The sequence below is a fragment of the Phytophthora cinnamomi genome (assembly GCF_018691715.1).
Source record: "Phytophthora cinnamomi strain GKB4 chromosome Unknown Contig23, whole genome shotgun sequence".
NCBI classification, from domain to species: Eukaryota; Oomycota; class Peronosporomycetes; order Peronosporales; family Peronosporaceae; genus Phytophthora; species Phytophthora cinnamomi.
The window spans coordinates 1,563,201-1,583,112 of NW_027150956.1; the positions used below are offsets into that span (position 1 = coordinate 1,563,201).

Below are 19,912 nucleotides of genomic sequence, written 5' to 3' on the forward strand. Positions count from 1 at the left end.
AAATTTCTCCATCTCGAGAGGATGTGGGCGCTAGGATATTTGCTGCTGCTTTTGACTGGAGTTGCCGCGGCGGACGACTTGATCTTGGGAGGTTGGTCAGCAGCCACTGTCACCCCAGATACCCGCGCTGCACTGGTGCGGGCCTTGTCGAAAACGAATGTTTGTGTGAGTTCGATCCTGTCGGTGCAAAGTCAAGTGGTGGCAGGGACGAACTATGAATTCCAGATCGACGGTTGCCGTGGCGCGCATGGAGGAAATTGTGGCGGGTCATGCAAGTCCCCGCGCAGGTTTGTCGTGAGCGTGTTCGATCAGCCGTGGACCCACACAACAATCGCTACTTCGGTCTCGGAAGAGTAGACGATGAGGACCAAAGTACCAACATGGCCCAAGTATAGTTGGGGAAATCGCTTTTCGTGTTAGGTTTGAATGCTTGCTTATGGATTGTTCTTCTCAATCAGCTTGTGCAAATGCAAGAGGACGGAAGTGCCGATCGCGTTGTACTACCTTAGCTCAGGAGAATTCCGAACTTACGGGGTGGCAGTGTGCTTGGCGTGGCGGCCTTCGTGGTGGTGGCCTTCGTGGGTCGGACTGGACGTGTCTCCCTTGAGCTTGTCCTTCACATCGTGTATCGCATCCTTCGATGGAATGCGACAAGGACTTCTCCGCAGCCTTGACCTGCTGATCCAGCGCGCTGAGGCTGAAATTGTCGCGGAGAGTCTTCTTCACCAATGTTTCGACAGTGTCAGAGCTGCCTATGATGCCCCCACCATTGGCGTCCGGGTTGTCGAACACACCTCCACGGTGGTCGTCCTCCTCTTTGTAGCTCTTCCCGAAGAGGCTGCCTTCGTGCTCCTTGTCCTTGTCATCTTTCCCTAAGAAGCCTTCGCACTCCTCGTTCTTGGCCTTGTCACTCTTGCCGAAGAGACCGTGCTGCTCGTCCTTCTCCTTGTCCTTGGACTTGTCGTGGCTGCCACCGACAGCAGCATCAATTTTGCCCTTGACCCCCATCGACTGGCCGTTCTCCTTGTCATAGTTGCGAGCAGTGATCTTCAAGGTGTCCATGGCCTCTGCCGTAGCGTCCATCATGTTGCGCGCGGAGGACACCTCCGTCTTGGACGGCTTGTGGATTTTGTTGATCTTGTGTGCCACGTATTTCAGGTCCATCGCTGTGTCCTTGGCCGTGCGCATATCACCGCGCATGTACGACGAGGCCGTGTTGACAAAGTGGTTGCCATTGCGGCTGTCGTACTCGGAGAGCTGCTTCTTAAGAAGCTTGAGGCAGTTAGACGCGTCGTCCGCGATCTGGTTCAGCACCTGCTCCAGCTTGTAGAACTCCTCCTCGGTAGTGTTGCGGTCGGTGGACTTGCCCATGATCGAGCTGCAAGTGGTGCGTCTAGGTCCTTGAGGCTGGGGTATCAACTCGTGTACTTGGAATCGCGTTGCGAAATGAGCAAAACGAACTCTAGATGAAGAAAAGCTAGCTGGGACTGGGGCCGAGAAGGAACCTCACCGAGGTGCTTTACCGGCAGCTAGTTTGGTATGAGACGAGCATGCCGAAGCATTCGAAAGCCATCGACGGTCTTCCTCGACGAAGATTAATAAAAATCGGTGCTGCGAGCTGCCGTTAACTCGGGTCGGGGCCGCTGTAAACGGTAGCGGGGCTTTGTCTCGCATTTGTCGCGCCGCTAGGTCAGCCACCATATTTTTTTTATTTCGTGCAACGCTGATATGCGGTGCCGAGGCAGGTTGACATACCCCAACTCATTTCAAAATCATCAGACAGAATGGGCAAGTCCACCGACCGCATTGCCACCGAGCAAGAGTTCTCCAAGCTGGAGCTGCTGCTGATCCAAACGGCGGACGACGCAGCGAACTGCCTCAAAGTCCTGAAGGGCAATCTCGCCGAGTACGGCAGTCGTCACGGACTCCGCTTCGTCAACACGAGCAAGTCTATCCTGAGAGGCGACATCCGCGCAGCGAAGGACACCGCGTCGGAGCTGCGAAACGCAGCGAACCAGATCGCCGAACGCGCGACCCCGTCTGAGTCGGAGGTCGCTGCGGCTCGCAGTGCCATGAACGCGACGTCGGATGTCATGAATGAGTTGGTAGCTGCGGGCTGCACCTACGACAAGAACAACCTGAAGTCGAGGGGCATCGCGGGCGCCATGACCGACATGCTGGGTGGTGGGAACAAGGACTTGGGCAAGCGCTGCGAGGGCGAACACGTTGTCGAATACACCAAGCGAGTGGGCATCCTTCGAGCCCCTGACACGGTGGAGGAAGTGCTGGCTTCGACCATGCGCGACTGCTTCAGTGGATTCTCGCCGCTGAAGCTTCAGATCTCAGCCGCCGAGGAATCCCTGTCGCCGCTGTTCGCAGAGCGAAGCCAATAAGGTGGTGTCGGATAAACCGTGACAACTTGGTGGGCGATATTGCAACTGCACACGTAAGAATAAGGTTGACGTTGGCTCGAAACTTGTACGAAAAAATACATCGGACATGCATTATTTGTACGTTAGTCCAAGATGTAGCCATCTTTTTAGGCAGGCGCTCCTGCTTAGCAGCGAGCTGCTGCTGCTTCAAGAGCTGCTTGGGGTGCTAACAAGTACGTGTAGACAGCATGCGGACATTCTTATGAGCGACATGAGTCCGCCCACGAGAGCTCCATCGCATGTCACATCGCCCCGGTCTCAGTTCGGGGTGATGATTGCTGGGCTCCAGCGACGATCGACAGGATTGAGGTCTCGATGTGAACTTTCAGCGAGAATCGGACTCGTCTTTACGAGTTGTTGGTGTCAATTGTTGCTTGGTCGTCCGCGCCGTGCGCGCCAACTTCAAGGCGCTGAACACGATCCCCAGCGGCGGCAACAACGCGCCACACGACAAATCGCGCGGGATTTCGAGCGTTGCTGTGCTTATCCTTTGCAGCTTCAAGTGAAGCCGCGCAGGCCGACAGCCTTGGCGTTCGTCCTGCGGTTCGTACCTTGCGCTTTCGCCGCCACGAAGGACTCGTGCGGCGAGGATCACACCACCAGATTCAACTGAGCCGGCCGCGACAGATCTCGTTGTGGTGGGTTGACACACCCAGCCACCATTTTCGTTTCAGGTGCGACAACTGCCCCGCAGCGATGACGGTCGGCGACGAAACCTCCAGCGCGGCCGATCGGACCCAACGTGCCAACGTGCTGACCAAGAGGCATCCCCTCGCTCGCCTTTCAACTCGATAAAAGGACGCTCCACCGCATTTAAATTTTGCATTCAGAGCACCCAGGCTGTGGCGTGCGCTGCGTACGGCTCCAACTTGCACTTGGCCGAGCCGAGCCGTTTTCTGCCGACGTTGAAGTGGTGTCGTCAGTGCAAATCTTCAGTATTGAAAGTGCAGTTTCGACCGACGATCCATTTAATCGAGCCGAAAATAAGTCGTAAGTAACCGATAGTATCACCATCCACCGATAATTAGATATCAGGAGTACTCTCTAAGCCGAAAAACCGTATACGATCAAAATCATCATATGCGTTTACACAGGTTATCAGTGAATAGTAGCCGCAGCTAGCTTCAACTTTTGAGCCAATCCCCTGCCGTATCGATTTAACGGTTTCGATTCATCACAAAAAAGCCGTTACATGTACCGGCTCGGCTCGTCCACAGCGAGGGCACGCTTTCGTCTCATCGGTCGCAGGCGCGGCTCCAGCTCATGGCTTCGGCGTAGATATGCGCGTTTGTGGCTGCTGCGACTGCAACGCCCTGCTCTGCGATCCCCAGCGCGCCCCATGGGCCTGTCGGTCGGACACTGAACTCCATGGAGCAACTTGGCGAAACGTGTCGTAGCTCACTTCCCAACTTGCCTCGCCCTCCACAACCAACTTCAACAACAACTTATCTCGCTCGCGCTGCAGTCTTCCAGTATGTTGTCTTCGAGTCCTAGACCCCACCATAGCGGCGAGGTGCATCCGCTGCTTGACACGCACGCCGCCGTCCCGCTCACGCAACAGCAGCAGCAGCCAACCGACCGTCGCCGTGTCAGCCGATGGAGCGTCCTCGCCGTCGCCTCGACGCTGCTGTTCGGCGCCGCGGTCTTCGGCGTCTTCAAGCCCAGCCCGGCCACGCTGCGGAGCGTGACGACGGTGGCGCCCGACGCCAAATTCGACCTGTTCACGCCCATCTTCAACGCCGAGGCCCCACCCGATAGCCTCTTCAACCACACGGACGCCCACAAGACCCTGCTGCCGCCGCAGTACCTGGCCCCCGGCCTCGTGGGCTCGCGCCCCATCCCGACCAACGACTGGTGGGGCAACATGATCGGCGTTACCGTCGGCGAAGAGAACGTTGTGCACCCCGTGTGGACCAACCCGTACAGCGTCACGCCCTCCATCTTTATGGAGCCCTACGGACTCACGATGAACTACCCGTTCACGACCCGCGAGTTCGGAGGTGGCCTGACCGGCAACGGCGACGCCGAGATGTACTACCTGCACGGCCAAGTGCCCGAGTTCACCTTCTCCGCGACCGAGTTCTCCAACGCTTCGCACCCGGTCTTCGAGGTGTTCGACTGGGACGACCTCAGCGTGCAGCTCCGCTTCATGGACCGCCGTGACAATTCAAAGAAGTTCGAGGCGACGCTCGCGAGCGGCATGGCTTTCGTCACCGCTCGCTACTCGGGCCTCACCCCGCGCTTCCAGACGGTGTACAACATCTCCACGATCAACGGGCTCGACTCCACGGAGTCCATCAACCGCCCGCTGACCAACGACCGCTACGTGCTGCAGTTCGACAACGGCGCCACCTGGACGCTCTACTTCTCCACCCAAGTTTCGCTCTACTTCGACGGCCACTCGACGCTCGACATGAAGCAGCCATTCACAGGCGTGTCCCGCGTTGCGCTGATCCCCGACGCCTCTGCTCAGGAGCAGAAAATTTTTGACGAGACCGCGAGCTGTGTCCTGGACGGTGGCAGCGTTGAAGCCCACAACGAAAACGCGTACGCGTACAAGTGGAGGACCAGCGGAGACTGTGCGAGCAACGGCATGCTGCACTACGCTCAGGTCCACCACGTCGACACCTTGGACCGCAGATACGCAGTGGAGGCCGAAGGCGTGGCTGCTCACTCGACGACCCGCGGACTCATGCAGGGCGTGGTGACCAAGACCTCGCCGCCCGAGTGGCGTCTTGTGGAGACCGTAGACTTCCCAATTGACTTTTATCCGCCCAGAAAGCCCGAGGCTAGCGTCGTCGAGAATTACGAGATGAAGAAGAACCTGATCGCCGATATCGACGCCGAGTGGTCGATCGCTCTGGGCCAGAGCTACTACTTCAACGGCAAGGCCGCGCAGAAGTACGCTTCCCTGTGTCTGATGGCTGGCGACGCATCCGTTGTCAGCGAAGATGACACCACGCTGCTCCCCCGCTGCATTAAGAAGTTGGAAGGCTTGCTGACGCCGTTCCTGGAGAACTTGTGGACCAACCCGCTCAACTACGACACGATCTACCGCGGTGTGGTGAGCTCGCAGGGCTTCACCCTGCACGACCCGAACGTTGACTTCGGCAACACCATGTACAACGACCACCACTACCACTACGGCTACTGGGTGGTTACTGCTGCTATCATCAACAAGTTGGACCCCACTTGGTCGGGTATCCCTGCACTCAACCGCATGGCTGGTTTCTTGATCCGCGACGTCGCGAACCCGTCGGACGCTGACCCATACTTCCCCAAGTTCCGCAGTCTTGACTGGTACCGCGGTCACTCGTACTCGCACGGCATCACGGCGCTGGGAGATGGCAAGGACGAGGAGAGCACGTCCGAGGATATGAACTTCTACTACGGCATGACGCTGCTGGGCAAGGTCACTGGTGATACCCACCTCGAAACTGTTGGCAAGCTCATGGTTAAGCTCAACGCCCGCGCCATCCAGACGTACTTCCTGCTGGAGGACGGCAACCGCGCGCACCCCGATCGGTACCGCGACAACAAGGTCATGGGCATCCTCTTCGACAACAAGGTCAACTACGCCACGTGGTTCAGTGGTGAGAAGTACGCGATCCACGGCATTCAAATGCTGCCGGCCACCGCCGTGACTGAGTTCGTCCGCACGCGCGAGTTTGTGTCGCAGGAATGGGACCAGATCTTGTCGCGCGAGCCCATCGTTCAGAACGATGAGCAGACCAACCCGTGGCTCTCGCTTCTCTACATGAATTACGCCACTGTCAACAAGGAGTTCGCGCTCGAAAAGCTACGCAATGTCACCATGGACGACGGACTCTCCCGCTCGTGGGCTATGTACATTGCAGCCACCCGGCCGTAAGGATCGTCACGGCCGACTTCTTATGATATGAGGGCAATGCTGGAGGGTACCGAAAGCGTTGCCTTGTAGAACTACAAGTCGAAAAGAACAAATAGAAAACATCAATAAATTCATCAGCACATCGTGAGCTTTGATTTATCGATTGAGCACCGGTAGTATTGGCAACAGCCACTCATGGTAAATACTGTTCCCCTTGGCTTGGCAAGTTCACGCAATGCCACTCCGGTTAGAAATCATATTCGTCTCCTCTCGGACTGTCAGTTGACAGCTCTTCCTTTGCACCAGCCTCCTCGGCATTTTCCGTTGAGTCTGCTTGCTTCTTGGAGCCGTGATTCCACTCCCGGATTTCTTCGCGAAGCTTTTCATCACTCACAAGCTGCTGAAGTGTTAGGGGTTCCCCTGTCAGGGGGCAACGATTGCCAAAATCGCGGAACCACGCCTCAATGACCTGGCGTTCGAACACTTGTCCGTACGGTGATCGCATGGGGTCCTTCATCAGCTTCAGTGACACCGCACATTTGAACTCTGGCGGGATATCTCGTGATCCAGCTTTCTTTTTCTTCTTCTTGGAGGGGTCCCGCGGTTTTTTCTTGTGCTTCTCCTTAGGGGGCGAATCAGCAGCAGGTGCCTTAGCTTCAGTATCCTCCTCTCCATCATCGTCACCCTCATCAACAGTATCGGCATCTTGAATAGTGATGGCGTTCAGGCTCGGTAAGTCTCCAAGCAACTCGTACTCTTCCTTGCGCGACAGAGGTGTAGCCTTCTTCGATGGAACCGGTTTGTCCTCGGGCTTAGGAGATATAGGAATGGCTGCAGGTTCGTTCGGTTTCGGTGGAGAAGGAGACGATGCAGTCGGCAAATGCGACGCGATATCTTCGAGCATGGTGCGGATCTCGCTATGGATAGTGAGGTCTCTCGCAATAGACCCACGATCAGTCTTGAGGAGCACGTCAGCGCCGTACACGACCAGCATCTTCACTATCGCCACACGAGAATGATACGCAGCCTCATGTAATGCTGTCCAGCCGAGCTTGTTCGTTGCGTTCTTGCTGACTCCCCACTCCAGCAACATTTTAACAGTAGGGCCATGACCTTGACGAGCAGTTTCCGCCAGCGGGAACTGCCCGGGGAACGGGCACAGCGCAAACTCCGGGCATATTACATCATGCTTGGCACCTGCACGCAGCAACTCTTGTGCGATGGACGTGTATCCGCGATGGCAAGCGTCGTAGAGCGGAGTCCAGCCTACTGAATTCACAGTATTTACGTTGGCCCCGGCACGAATGAGCTTGATTGCCAGCGCCTCAAGGCCGTAGGCGCACGCGATATGCAGCGCCGTCCAGCAGCACGAGAACGAGCCGGGTCCACGGCGCGTTACTAGGTTCAAGTCGGCCTTGCGCGCGACGAGTTCCTTGAGGACCGCGATCCCTGCCTCCTGCGCGTTGAGCATGTGGCAAGCTGAGTGCAGGGGCGTCCAGCCGTCATTGTTGGGCAAGTGCAGTGTCGCCTTGTCCAGCACAATCTTGTCGTTGCCCACGTAGACAATCAGTTTGCTTTCTTCTTGAGCTTCATCAATAATCGGAGCCTTGTCATCCTTGTCGGCAGCAGGCTTGACCGCCTCTCCGTTTTCGAGCATCAATTGCTGGAACTTGCCCTCGTGGTCAGGCGAGTGCACAATCAACACCATGTTGCCACCCTTGAAGCCGCGCGCCTTGTCGCGGGGATTCTTGGGTCCGATGTGGAAGTCGTACAGTCGATACAAGTCCGGGAAGCGCACGAAGCGCGGATCCAGGCCCTGCACCATGGCGTCCCCGAGGATCATGGTGCACGCCAGCATCTGCTCGAAGGACGCTTGCGTTGACGCCGCGCCGCCCATCGCTACGCCGCCACGGGTTCACAAGAAGCTGTTAAGGGCACAAGCAACTACACACGCCGCAGAAAGGTTAGTGTGGGGAGACTGCTGCGCCTTCGCAGGGCGACCGTTCGAGTAGAGCGTGAAGATTTGCACAGGCATGACAATGGTCAAGTCGGTTGTAATTTCAACGGATTCATCTCGCTTGGCAACCGCTTGAGGCTGCGGGAGCTCCATTCGGTTGTTGTTGCTACGTAGTCGGAGGTTCCTCCTCCTCCTTCTTCTTCTTCACGGCGGGGATGGGGCCGCAACGACAGACGTGAGCTCTGTGGTATTGGTCCAGGGCTGGTCGAATACTTTCACCAGGAAGCGGCTGACTTGGCTGTACGAGGCGCTCAAGCCCTCCACCTCGAACTCGTAGTTGGTGCCCGCCACGACCTGCGAGCGCACGGACAATATGGTCGTCACGGTGAGGTCAGAACCGACAAGGGCACGCTGCAGGGCGGCGCGCGCCTCGGGCGTCACGACGTTGGGAACCCAGCCGCCAAGCAAGGGCATCTTGTGCAGGGAAGCGTAGGTTTGCTTGTTGGACTAGCCGAGCGCCGCCGCTTCGCGGCGGTGGGTGTGGGTTTGGCCACAGTAGTGTGGGCCGCCCGCCTCCGCTTCGCTCCGGCGGGCTGGTTGGTTTGCTTATACAACGCTTGACGTTGGGGTATGGGTATGCCCGCCTCCGCTTCGCTCCGGCGGGCGATGGTTTCGTCAAAGGGATGCATTGCTAATGTGAAACGCACTTCCAAAAAAGACATGTATTTATGTAATTATGAAGTGTGTACTGCTGAATGCCTACTCCGCCTAAGCATCTTCGAATATCTGCCTGTACACAATGTTGTCAGTGTATGCACCGTCGTCTTCCTCCAGCTCCGGATACTCGATCAAAGCCTTGAACTTGGACCTGGATGTAACTCTCGACAGCGCCACGTAGAGCTGTCCGTGGGAGAAGCAGGGTGTCGCCAGATACAAACCTAGGTTCTGGACGGTTTGGCCTTGGGCTTTGTTGATGGTCATGGCGAAAGCTGGTACAACTGGAAACTGCTTGCGTCGCAAGCGGAAGGGGAACTCGCGCGCGTCCCCATCGCTGACGAAGACGATCCTTGGAATTAGAACGTTTTGGCCTATGCGCTCGCCAGTCATGATGGTAGCATGAATAACGTGGGGCTTGAGCTGGACAACCCGTAGTCGCGTTCCGTTGCAGAGGCCCAAGTCGGGGTTCAGGTTTCTCATCATCATAATTGGGGCGCCTTCCTTCAATGTAAGTTTGTGTGGAGGAATACCGTTGATAGTCACCGAATGCAACACCTCCGGCTCGAAGAAGTTTCCTTCGTTGTCGTCATCCACTGAATCCACCGATAGATACTCGCGGGCCTCCCCGGAGAGTCGTTCAGAGACAGCTTGGTTGATGCGGTGCACCACGGCGTTGGTAGTCGTCAAGATGGTCCTGTTGGCGAAGTACTCGTCCGTAGCAACCTCGGGATCGTTGATGTCGGCGTACATCTTATCAATAATGTTCTTCAAACCCCGTGGAACAGCTCCAGGTGTGATTTCTTCGTCTTCAATGTCGTCTCCTTCTTCGTAGATGTTGTCGATCAGCATATCGCGCGGAATCTTCACAAAGTCCCTGCCCAGGGACCTGTTGACCTCGTGTCTACCCTCTCCCACTTGTAGGAGAAACTCCGAGAAAGCTGCGAGCTCTGCGGCGGTGCTTTCGTTACTTGCCGATTGTACACGCATGTTTTCCGTGAGATGCAGCTGCTTGAAGTGTCGCCATAGCGTAGATGACTTCAGACACGCGCCGATGGTCTCCGCTGGTGTGCCGCGCACTACCACCGGCAAAATCTGGCGGAAGTCACCGGAAAGTACAAATACTTTCCTCCAAAAGGCTCCTGGTCGTTACCCATGATGTCACGCAAAGACCTGTCCACCGCTTCGAAGGCGTGCCTGTGAGTCATTGGAGCTTCGTCCCAGATAACCAAACTGGCTCGCTCGATCAACATCTTGAGGCGCGATTGTTTGTAAATCGCACACGTCGACTTGTCGTTCAGCTTGAGAGGTATCTTGAACGTCGAATGCGCTGTGCGCCCACCCATGAGCAACAGCGAAGCAATTCCACTCGAAGCCACAGCAATCGCGATCTTCCCGGACAGTCGCACCTTCGCCAGGATATGCCGCAGCAGAGTTGACTTTCCTGTACCTCCCGGGCCGTCAATAAAGAACAGCTTGTTGCCTTGAACTGGTGCTTCGGCCGCCTGGATGATTTCGTCGTAAATAGCTCGTTGGCCGTCGTTCAGCTGGCTTTCTTGGTCCACAATGGCTTGAAGGGTAGAGTGCTGGTACCCCTCCAGTTCGCGTCGAATGAGGTTGTTCCGCAGCAGCGAATCCAGCACCAGCCGCGGGTAGTCATCCAGCTGAGGGAGGTCAAAGTCCGCCACTACGTAGCCATTGATTTGGAGCAGGTCGTTAAGGTCCTTGAGTGTGTGGAACCTGATCATGTCTTCCTTCTCCTGTCCTTCCAAGCCCCGGTATGTGTGCGCGAAGTCTTCAGAAAGAACGTCGTAGAATCGATTCCACAGAACGCGAACCTCCGAAACTTGAGAATAAACAATGATCGTCGCGAAGAGCTGGCGGAGTTGGTACGGCATCTTGAAGGCAGCGGCTTCTTCCATACACGCAATCCATTCTGCGTCGTCTTCAAGGTAGCCCAGTTTGAGTGCGGCTTGGCGGTACGACGCATACGTAACACCATCCACTGTCCGAAGCTTGGCAAAGGACTGAGGTCCCTCCGGTGACACAGCAGTACACGCATGTAGAACCGCTCCATGTCCCGAGGGGTCACATGAACCATCCGCCCAAGCGCCGCTTGGTATTGTTTGCGACGAACCCATTTCTTTGCCTTGTCATCCCATCGGAATAGCTTCGGGATGTCTTGGTACACCATGGTCTTTGCAACTTGGTTCTCCGGAGCCTCGCTCGCACACAATTCGAAGAAGCGGGTCAACATCGAGTGGCGACCGCGAGTGAGAACTCGATCCGGGTTGTCGCTCGAACGGAAGGTCACGAATTGCTCGTTCTCCAGGTGGATCGTCAGCTGTACGATGGAATGCGTCTTGCCTTGAACGGAGAAGTCGAGAAGCCGCATACATGCCTCTATCGGAGATATATACCTTGCGTTCAGGTACCGAAGAATCTCGTTGGGATCCATCCTTGCACCGTTCGACTCCCCGCCCACCGTTTCCACAGTGATTACAGCCTTGTCGGACCCCTTGTAGACGTACTTGTACAGATATTTGACCGCCGTGAGGGCCGTACAAACCTCCACGTTGATATGGCAGTTGTACTTCTGCGAAAGGTAGGGATTGTACGGGACCACCCATTGGTTAATGGTGGCGTTGTCGTACTCCCTTCCCTTGAACTTGAGTACTCCCGGTGGCCGGCGGCGACGTCTGCAGACAGGAAACCCGTTCACGTTTCCTTGGGTAACCTCTACCAACGGCTTCGGGTATCCCTTCGTGCACTTTCCGTCCTTCATGCAGGGGCTGGAGGGTTCGCCGCGCCACATGGACCATGCATCATGCAAGTGAGGATGGTCTCGTACAGCTGGGGTTGATCTCGGCGTCCGGGAGCTCCGAAGAGCACAACTTGTCGATGATTTGTCTTGTACGCGGCTTGTCTTCGTCTGTGAGAATAATCAGAATGTGTGCGTGTGGGAGGCCCTCTTCTGGAACTCCACCACGTAGATCCTCGCCAGAACACGTCCCAGTACGCCTTCATCCAAGTCTTTCAGCATCGCCGCCAATTTCTGCTGCCAAACGCGGGCTACAATGTCCGGGCGGTCTTGTGCGCTTTGGTTTGGCTCCGGTATCTTTTCCTGGATCTCGTCCCACGTAGGGTTGCACGTCATAGTAACGAAGACGTCCGGTTTCCCGTACTCCCGCACGATAGCCATGGAATCTTGGTAAGACTTGTACATGGCCCGCGGACTCCCCGAATGCGTAGCTGGTAGAACGATGCGCTTGCCGATTTGGTCCAGGAAGTGTCCCGAGCGACGCTGCGGTTCATCGGGGTGCTGGAGCGCCCCAGTTTCGCGGTTGTACTCCGTCAATAGGGCTTCGCCCTCGCGCAGAACCGCCGTGTTTTCACTTAGAAGCGCGTCTCGAACCCCGCTGTACTGATCGGCGCGAAGTTCAGCTTGATGGGATGCCACCCAACGCAGTTGCTCTTGCTCGCACTTGGCTCGTTGATCTACGCAGTACTGCTGGAATAATCGCCCACCTTGGTGCAGTACCGACTCGTCACCGACTTTCTGGAATAACCGGTAGGCTACATGCTCTCGGAGGGACATTTCACGCTTCTTTCTGCGCACCACGTTGTTCGCATACACGTCTGTGTAGGTCCAACCCAGTTCTCCATGCGGAAGAAGTAGTGGGTACTGCAACGGGTCATACACAGAGTGCGTCTCGAAGAGCCGAAGCAGCGAGTGATCTTTAGTACGCAGAAGGATGTCGCGCGGGCTGTCCAAGTTGCCATCCTCGATAAGAGTCGCCCCAACTTCCGAGACCGTTGGTAGGTTGTGGGTTCGTGGGTTTGACCTCTTCTCGTGCAGCCGGAACACCATATCAACCACCTCCTTTCCCGCCGCCTGGTCGGCGCGCAGCTTCTCCGCGAAGTTGAGATATTGTTGCGCGAACGGATTGCACTCCTCCATCATCTGCTCCATCTCCAGCAGCGTCCCGGCGTGGAGGTCAGCGAAAATACCTCGGCGACGCTCCGCTCGCTGTTGCATGTCTGGATCGACGATGTAGATCTGGGCAAACTTGGGGGCATGGGCTCGTTTGTGAACGTATCGATACGCGGAAGTAGAGAGCCCAAGTAGTGCCCCATGGCTCCTTGAATACGATACGTGTATACACCACGTTGTCCAGCAACGCTCTCGTCTTGGTTCACGTCCCTGAAGTTGGACCGGTTGCTACAGGAAGCCCCAATCGACGTGAAGGCAAAACTTGGTTGTAGGCACGAATGCGGCGCCGAAACTCGGCATCCGTGTACAACTGGTGCAGTCGCGGAGGCGCAGCTCGTAGTGAAGGTAGCTGCACCGCTCCCTCCAAACAACAGCCTTTTGGACTCTGCAGGCCATTTCCACGCGTTGCAATGAGGGCAGATCGTAGTTGGAGGCAGTCTGTGGCGCCCATTAACGATGTTGTCGCCGCTGAGCATGGAGACTCTGAAATCCTCCTGGTTTGCGAGTGCATGACCTCTGCGAAGAGTGCTGCGCCGTATACGCTCCTGTTGTCGTCGTTCCTCTCACCTCCTCCTCTTGAGCGTCTCGAACCGTGGCTTGATACTCCCGAAGAGCCACTCGCTCTGCTTCCGCTTCTTCTTGCGTCAGATTAGCCCGACGTTCTTCCTGGCGAACGCGTTCGCGTTCCTGGCGTTCTTCACGTTCATCTGGCGTTTCTTGCTGGCGTTGTTGGGCGTGTTGTAGACGATCGGTCTCCTGCATGATCTCCCGTTGTTGCTCGGTTTGGTTAGCTCTTCTAGCGGCCTGTAGTAAACGGCTTTGCTCGCGCGCTGTGCTTCGTTCGGCCTCTGTTAATAGAGCCCTACGTGTCCTTTGGCGTTCTGCATCTCTACGTCTTTGACGCTCGCGTTGGGATCCCGTCATGTTCGCCCTTCTAATTCGGGCTCTCTCTCTGTCTCGCGCGCGGCGTCGTTCTGTTTGAGACGCCGTCATTGCAGCGCGCCTCCTACGCGCTGCCTCCGCCGGGGTCGAGCCAGGAACTTGCTCCGTTGTGCTGACATCAGTTGCTACAACTGTAGAATCAACAGGCGCCGCTGCCTGGACCGGAGGTTCTTCTCTGCGGATTGGTGGAGGCCCAACAGACGTGTTTCCGGCCGCAACATGACTCTCGACAGCCGTGACAGTAGCGGCCGTGTCTGTCACGATAAGCGATTGAAATTCCTTGTTTAAGTTGTATCGTTTAGCCCTCCGACGCGCTTGGCGGCGCCTTTTAGCGGCAGGCTCCTCTGGAGCAGCCGGGGTTGCGTTGATACGCTCGTTGTCCCGCAAGGCCTGCTCGATCTCCTCGCGCGTCCATTTCCTTTTCGTTCGAGCCATTCTGGGCTGCGTACACGCAACAGAGTCACATGACGCGTTAGACATAAAGTCTAAGAACACCGTCGCCATTTCCAGGGTCCTATACACGCGCCCCGCCGCGGACACAGAAGCGCAAATAGGTGCGTCCACCTAAAGCGCCGGTCCCATACACGACCACTGGCCCGGAGATGAGGCAGGTCACCCGGCTTCGCCGAGATCTGCCCCATTTACCCCGGATTGGTATGAGATTTCCCACGCCGCTGGCGGGCGGACGTGGGCACCTCAGGGTCGCGGCTCCCAAGAGCGGTCGCTGCGGCAAGGGCACGCGCAATCCTACGTCGGCGGCGGGTGCCAGCTGCAGTCTTTCTTATCATCTTAAAATGGGTATTGCTACCCACTTTAGAGAAAGTAACGGTCAGTATAGTGGAGAGCTGCAGTACCCAAATGCCATTCTCCAAGGTAATTAAACCCGGGATGCAAGCAAGAGAGCAATGTTGCAGATTCGGGACGGCCTGCCTGGCATCTGTGCGCCAACGGGGAGTCTCGACTACATGGCCGTGTCGTGGAACCCACTGCAACTCCCCGTGGCCCCACCGGAGTAGGCACCAGGCCGCCCTTAATCCCACACTATAATACCTCGACTGCCCTGAAGGTACCAGTTATCCCAACAGGCGGAACTCCCGAAACCGACACTTCTATTACAGTTAGGAAACTATGTAGCTAAGCGTACCTTAGTCCCTGTGCGGCGCTCGCGTCCTGTGGGGCTCGCTGCAGCGCCCGACGTCCGAGCGCTTCCTCGCTCCGCCGCGCGCGGAATTCAAAAGGAAATGTGAGCGCTGAGGCAAAATCGGCCAATCACAGCGCGTTATAATTATCACGCATGGCTATGTTGTAATATCGGGCAAACATAAGCCAGTCCGGAAGATGGTGAGATGCCATAGGGCAGGTTACTAATGCGCTAATGCAGGGCGGTAGGACAATGCGCTACGGCAGGCTGATGCCCCAAGGGCGGAACACGACGAACTTACAGACAAACTTACAGGATACTCGGTTAGTTGTGGTAGACTAGTTGATCGCCGCGCTTCGCGGCGGTGTGTGTGGTTAGTCATAGGCGGTTACGCTCGCGGTTCCAGCTCGCTCCACTATTTGTCATAGCCCCTCCGCATCGCTCCGGTGGGTTTACAGTTCGGCGCAACCCGTTACGCTACTTGGCAATCCTTTCGTCTCAACCCGTTACGCTCGCTGTGCCAGCTCGCTCCACTACTGAACATACCGTTGCTCGCAACCCGTTCCGCTCGCTGTGCCAGCTTGCTCCACTACTGAATATACCGTTCGTCCCAACCCGCTCCACTACTGAATATACCGTTCGTCACAACCCGTTACGCTCGCTGTGCCAGCTCGCGCCACTACAACGGATAGCGCTCGGTACTTGTAGGTCCTGCGGCCTTGCAGGTCCGAAGTGCTTGAAGGTCCGGCGTACTTCATCGACAATTTATCGCAACCCGTTACACTCGCTGTGCCAGTTCGCTAGGCCACTACTTACCATACCGTTCATTGCAACCCGTTGCGCTCGCTGTCCCAGCTCGCTCCACTACTTACCATACTGTTCGTCCCAACCCGTTACGCTCGCTGTGCCAGGTCGGTGCTTGAAGGTCCCGCAGGTCGCGCTTGAAGGACCATTCATCGTAGCCCGTTACGCTCGCTGTGCCAGCTCGCTTCACTACTGGATATACCGTTTGTCCCAACCCGTTACGCTCGCTGTTCCAGCTCGCTCTACTACTACGCGATCGCGTTCGGTGCACGAATGTCCAACATGCTTGAAGATCCTGCGTGCTTGAAGGTCCTGTGGAAGGTGCTTGAAGGTCCGGGATCACCCCTGTCCAGCGCACGTCTTGTATTTCGCGCGCTGTATCGCGAAATGTGTGTGGCACCCCGAATAGCAATATATTCTAACAGAGAGGATTTCGGCCAATCACAGAGCAGTAATAATATATTATGTATTTAGCTCACGCCCAGAAGGTCGTCGTCTATTAACTTTATCGACTTTAGGGCGCATATACGGGTTGCTATATCGCGCACGCAGCGCACCGTCGTCGCTGTGCGGCGCTCGCGTCCTGTGGGGCTCGCAGCGGCGCCCGCCGTCCGCGCCCTGCGTCGCTCCGCCGCGCCCGAATTCGAATTCAAAACGGAAATTTTAGCGGGTGGCAATTTCAGCCTATCACAGCACGAATAAATATAACGCAAGGCTATTTTTGTAATATCGGGCATAGATTAGCCAGTCAAAAGGATGGTGGGATGCCATAGGGTAGGCTACTAATACACTGTCGCCAGGCGGGAAGGGCGCTCCCCCGACGATGCTCTACGGCAGGCTAAGCCCCCAAGATAGAGAACGGACGGACTTACAGACAAACATACAGGATACTCTGTTAGTTGTAGTAGACTAGTTGATCGCCGCGCTTCGCGGCGGTGTGTGTGGTTAGTCATAGGCGGTTACGCTCGCGGTTCCAGCTCGCTCCACTATTTGTCATAGCCCCTCCGCATCGCTCCGGTGGGTTTACAGTTCGGCGCAACCCGTTACGCTACTTGGCAATCCTTTCGTCTCAACCCGTTACGCTCGCTGTGCCAGCTCGCTCCACTACTGAACATACCGTTGCTCGCAACCCGTTCCGCTCGCTGTGCCAGCTTGCTCCACTACTGAATATACCGTTCGTCCCAACCCGCTCCACTACTGAATATACCGTTCGTCACAACCCGTTACGCTCGCTGTGCCAGCTCGCGCCACTACAACGGATAGCGCTCGGTACTTGTAGGTCCTGCGGCCTTGCAGGTCCGAAGTGCTTGAAGGTCCGGCGTACTTCATCGACAATTTATCGCAACCCGTTACACTCGCTGTGCCAGTTCGCTAGGCCACTACTTACCATACCGTTCATTGCAACCCGTTGCGCTCGCTGTCCCAGCTCGCTCCACTACTTACCATACTGTTCGTCCCAACCCGTTACGCTCGCTGTGCCAGGTCGGTGCTTGAAGGTCCCGCAGGTCGCGCTTGAAGGACCATTCATCGTAACCCGTTACGCTCGCTGTGCCAGCTCGCTTCACTACTGGATATACCGTTTGTCCCAACCCGTTACGCTCGCTGTTCCAGCTCGCTCTACTACTACGCGATCGCGTTCGGTGCACGAATGTCCAACATGCTTGAAGATCCTGCGTGCTTGAAGGTCCTGTGGAAGGTGCTTGAAGGTCCGGGATCACCCCTGTCCAGCGCACGTCTTGTATTTCGCGCGCTGTATCGCGAAATGTGTGGCACCCCGAATAGCAATATATTCTAACAGAGAGGATTTCGGCCAATCACAGAGCAGTAATAATATATTATGTATTTAGCTCACGCCCAGAAGGTCGTCGTCTATTAACTTTATCGACTTTAGGGCGCATATACGGGTTGCTATATCGCGCACGCAGCGCACCGTCGTCGCTGTGCGGCGCTCGCGTCCTGTGGGGCTCGCAGCGGCGCCCGCCGTCCGCGCCCTGCGTCGCTCCGCCGCGCCCGAATTCGAATTCAAAAACGGAAATTTTAGCGGGGTGGCAATTTCAGCCTATCACAGCACGAATAAATATAACGCAAGGCTATTTTTGTAATATCGGGCATAGATTAGCCAGTCAAAAGGATGGTGGGATGCCATAGGGTAGGCTACTAATACACTGTCGCCAGGCGGGAAGGGCGCTCCCCCGACGATGCTCTACGGCAGGCTAAGCCCCAAGATAGAGAACGGACGGACTTACAGACAAACATACAGGATACTCTGTTAGTTGTAGTAGACTAGTTGATCGCCGCGCTTCGCGGCGGTGTGTGTGGTTAGTCATAGGCGGTTACGCTCGCGGTTCCAGCTCGCTCCACTATTTGTCATAGCCCCCTCCGCATCGCTCCGGTGGGTTTACAGTTCGGCGCAACCCGTTACGCTACTTGGCAATCCTTTCGTCTCAACCCGTTACGCTCGCTGTGCCAGCTCGCTCCACTACTGAACATACCGTTGCTCGCAACCCGTTCCGCTCGCTGTGCCAGCTTGCTCCACTACTGAATATACCGTTCGTCCCAACCCGCTCCACTACTGAATATACCGTTCGTCACAACCCGTTACGCTCGCTGTGCCAGCTCGCGCCACTACAACGGATAGCGCTCGGTACTTGTAGGTCCTGCGGCCTTGCAGGTCCGAAGTGCTTGAAGGTCCGGCGTACTTCATCGACAATTTATCGCAACCCGTTACACTCGCTGTGCCAGTTCGCTAGGCCACTACTTACCATACCGTTCATTGCAACCCGTTGCGCTCGCTGTCCCAGCTCGCTCCACTACTTACCATACTGTTCGTCCCAACCCGTTACGCTCGCTGTGCCAGGTCGGTGCTTGAAGGTCCCGCAGGTCGCGCTTGAAGGACCATTCATCGTAGCCCGTTACGCTCGCTGTGCCAGCTCGCTTCACTACTGGATATACCGTTTGTCCCAGCCCGTTACGCTCGCTGTTCCAGCTCGCTCTACTACTACGCGATCGCGTTCGGTGCACGAATGTCCAACATGCTTGAAGATCCTGCGTGCTTGAAGGTCCTGTGGAAGGTGCTTGAAGGTCCGGGATCACCCCTGTCCAGCGCACGTCTTGTATTTCGCGCGCTGTATCGCGAAATGTGTGTGGCACCCCGAATAGCAATATATTCTAACAGAGAGGATTTCGGCCAATCACAGAGCAGTAATAATATATTATGTATTTAGCTCACGCCCAGAAGGTCGTCGTCTATTAACTTTATCGACTTTAGGGCGCATATACGGGTTGCTATATCGCGCACGCAGCGCACCGTCGTCGCTGTGCGGCGCTCGCGTCCTGTGGGGCTCGCAGCGGCGCCCGCCGTCCGCGCCCTGCGTCGCTCCGCCGCGCCCGAATTCGAATTCAAAACGGAAATTTTAGCGGGTGGCAATTTCAGCCTATCACAGCACGAATAAATATAACGCAAGGCTATTTTTGTAATATCGGGCATAGATTAGCCAGTCAAAAGGATGGTGGGATGCCATAGGGTAGGCTACTAATACACTGTCGCCAGGCGGGAAGGGCGCTCCCCCGACGATGCTCTACGGCAGGCTAAGCCCCAAGATAGAGAACGGACGGACTTACAGACAAACATACAGGATACTCTGTTAGTTGTAGTAGACTAGTTGATCGCCGCGCTTCGCGGCGGTGTGTGTGGTTAGTCATAGGCGGTTACGCTCGCGGTTCCAGCTCGCTCCACTATTTGTCATAGCCCCTCCGCATCGCTCCGGTGGGTTTACAGTTCGGCGCAACCCGTTACGCTACTTGGCAATCCTTTCGTCTCAACCCGTTACGCTCGCTGTGCCAGCTCGCTCCACTACTGAACATACCGTTGCTCGCAACCCGTTCCGCTCGCTGTGCCAGCTTGCTCCACTACTGAATATACCGTTCGTCCCAACCCGCTCCACTACTGAATATACCGTTCGTCACAACCCGTTACGCTCGCTGTGCCAGCTCGCGCCACTACAACGGATAGCGCTCGGTACTTGTAGGTCCTGCGGCCTTGCAGGTCCGAAGTGCTTGAAGGTCCGGCGTACTTCAT

General features: G+C 56.3%; 5 protein-coding genes across 5 annotated transcripts; 2 read left to right on the top strand and 3 right to left on the bottom strand.

Moving 5' to 3' along the window:
• Positions 1 to 527: 527 nt before the first annotated feature.
• Positions 528 to 1,371, bottom strand: IUM83_05221 (uncharacterized protein; the record flags this gene model as incomplete). Its single annotated transcript, XM_067929348.1, has 2 exons — positions 528 to 614; positions 676 to 1,371. 2 exons carry the CDS (start codon positions 1,369 to 1,371, stop codon positions 528 to 530), a joined length of 783 nt encoding a protein of 260 aa, XP_067794662.1.
• A 413-nt stretch (positions 1,372 to 1,784) lies between these two features.
• On the top strand, positions 1,785 to 2,393 carry IUM83_05222 (L-threonine dehydratase biosynthetic IlvA; the record flags this gene model as incomplete). The annotated part of the gene is made up of 1 exon (XM_067929349.1): positions 1,785 to 2,393. One exon carries the CDS (start codon positions 1,785 to 1,787, stop codon positions 2,391 to 2,393), a length of 609 nt encoding a protein of 202 aa, XP_067794688.1.
• A 1,513-nt stretch (positions 2,394 to 3,906) lies between these two features.
• On the top strand, positions 3,907 to 6,303 carry IUM83_05223 (putative endo-1,3-beta-glucanase; the record flags this gene model as incomplete). Its single annotated transcript, XM_067929350.1, has 1 exon — positions 3,907 to 6,303. One exon carries the CDS (start codon positions 3,907 to 3,909, stop codon positions 6,301 to 6,303), a length of 2,397 nt encoding a protein of 798 aa, XP_067794744.1.
• A 226-nt stretch (positions 6,304 to 6,529) lies between these two features.
• Positions 6,530 to 8,179, bottom strand: IUM83_05224 (Ankyrin repeat domain-containing protein 27; the record flags this gene model as incomplete). Its single annotated transcript, XM_067929351.1, has 1 exon — positions 6,530 to 8,179. One exon carries the CDS (start codon positions 8,177 to 8,179, stop codon positions 6,530 to 6,532), a length of 1,650 nt encoding a protein of 549 aa, XP_067794661.1.
• Positions 8,180 to 8,443: 264 nt separating this feature from the next.
• On the bottom strand, positions 8,444 to 8,713 carry IUM83_05225 (protease inhibitor EpiC4; the record flags this gene model as incomplete). Its single annotated transcript, XM_067929352.1, has 1 exon — positions 8,444 to 8,713. The coding sequence occupies one exon, from the start codon at positions 8,711 to 8,713 to the stop codon at positions 8,444 to 8,446; it is 270 nt and encodes an 89-aa protein (XP_067794921.1).
• Positions 8,714 to 19,912: the final 11,199 nt, after the last annotated feature.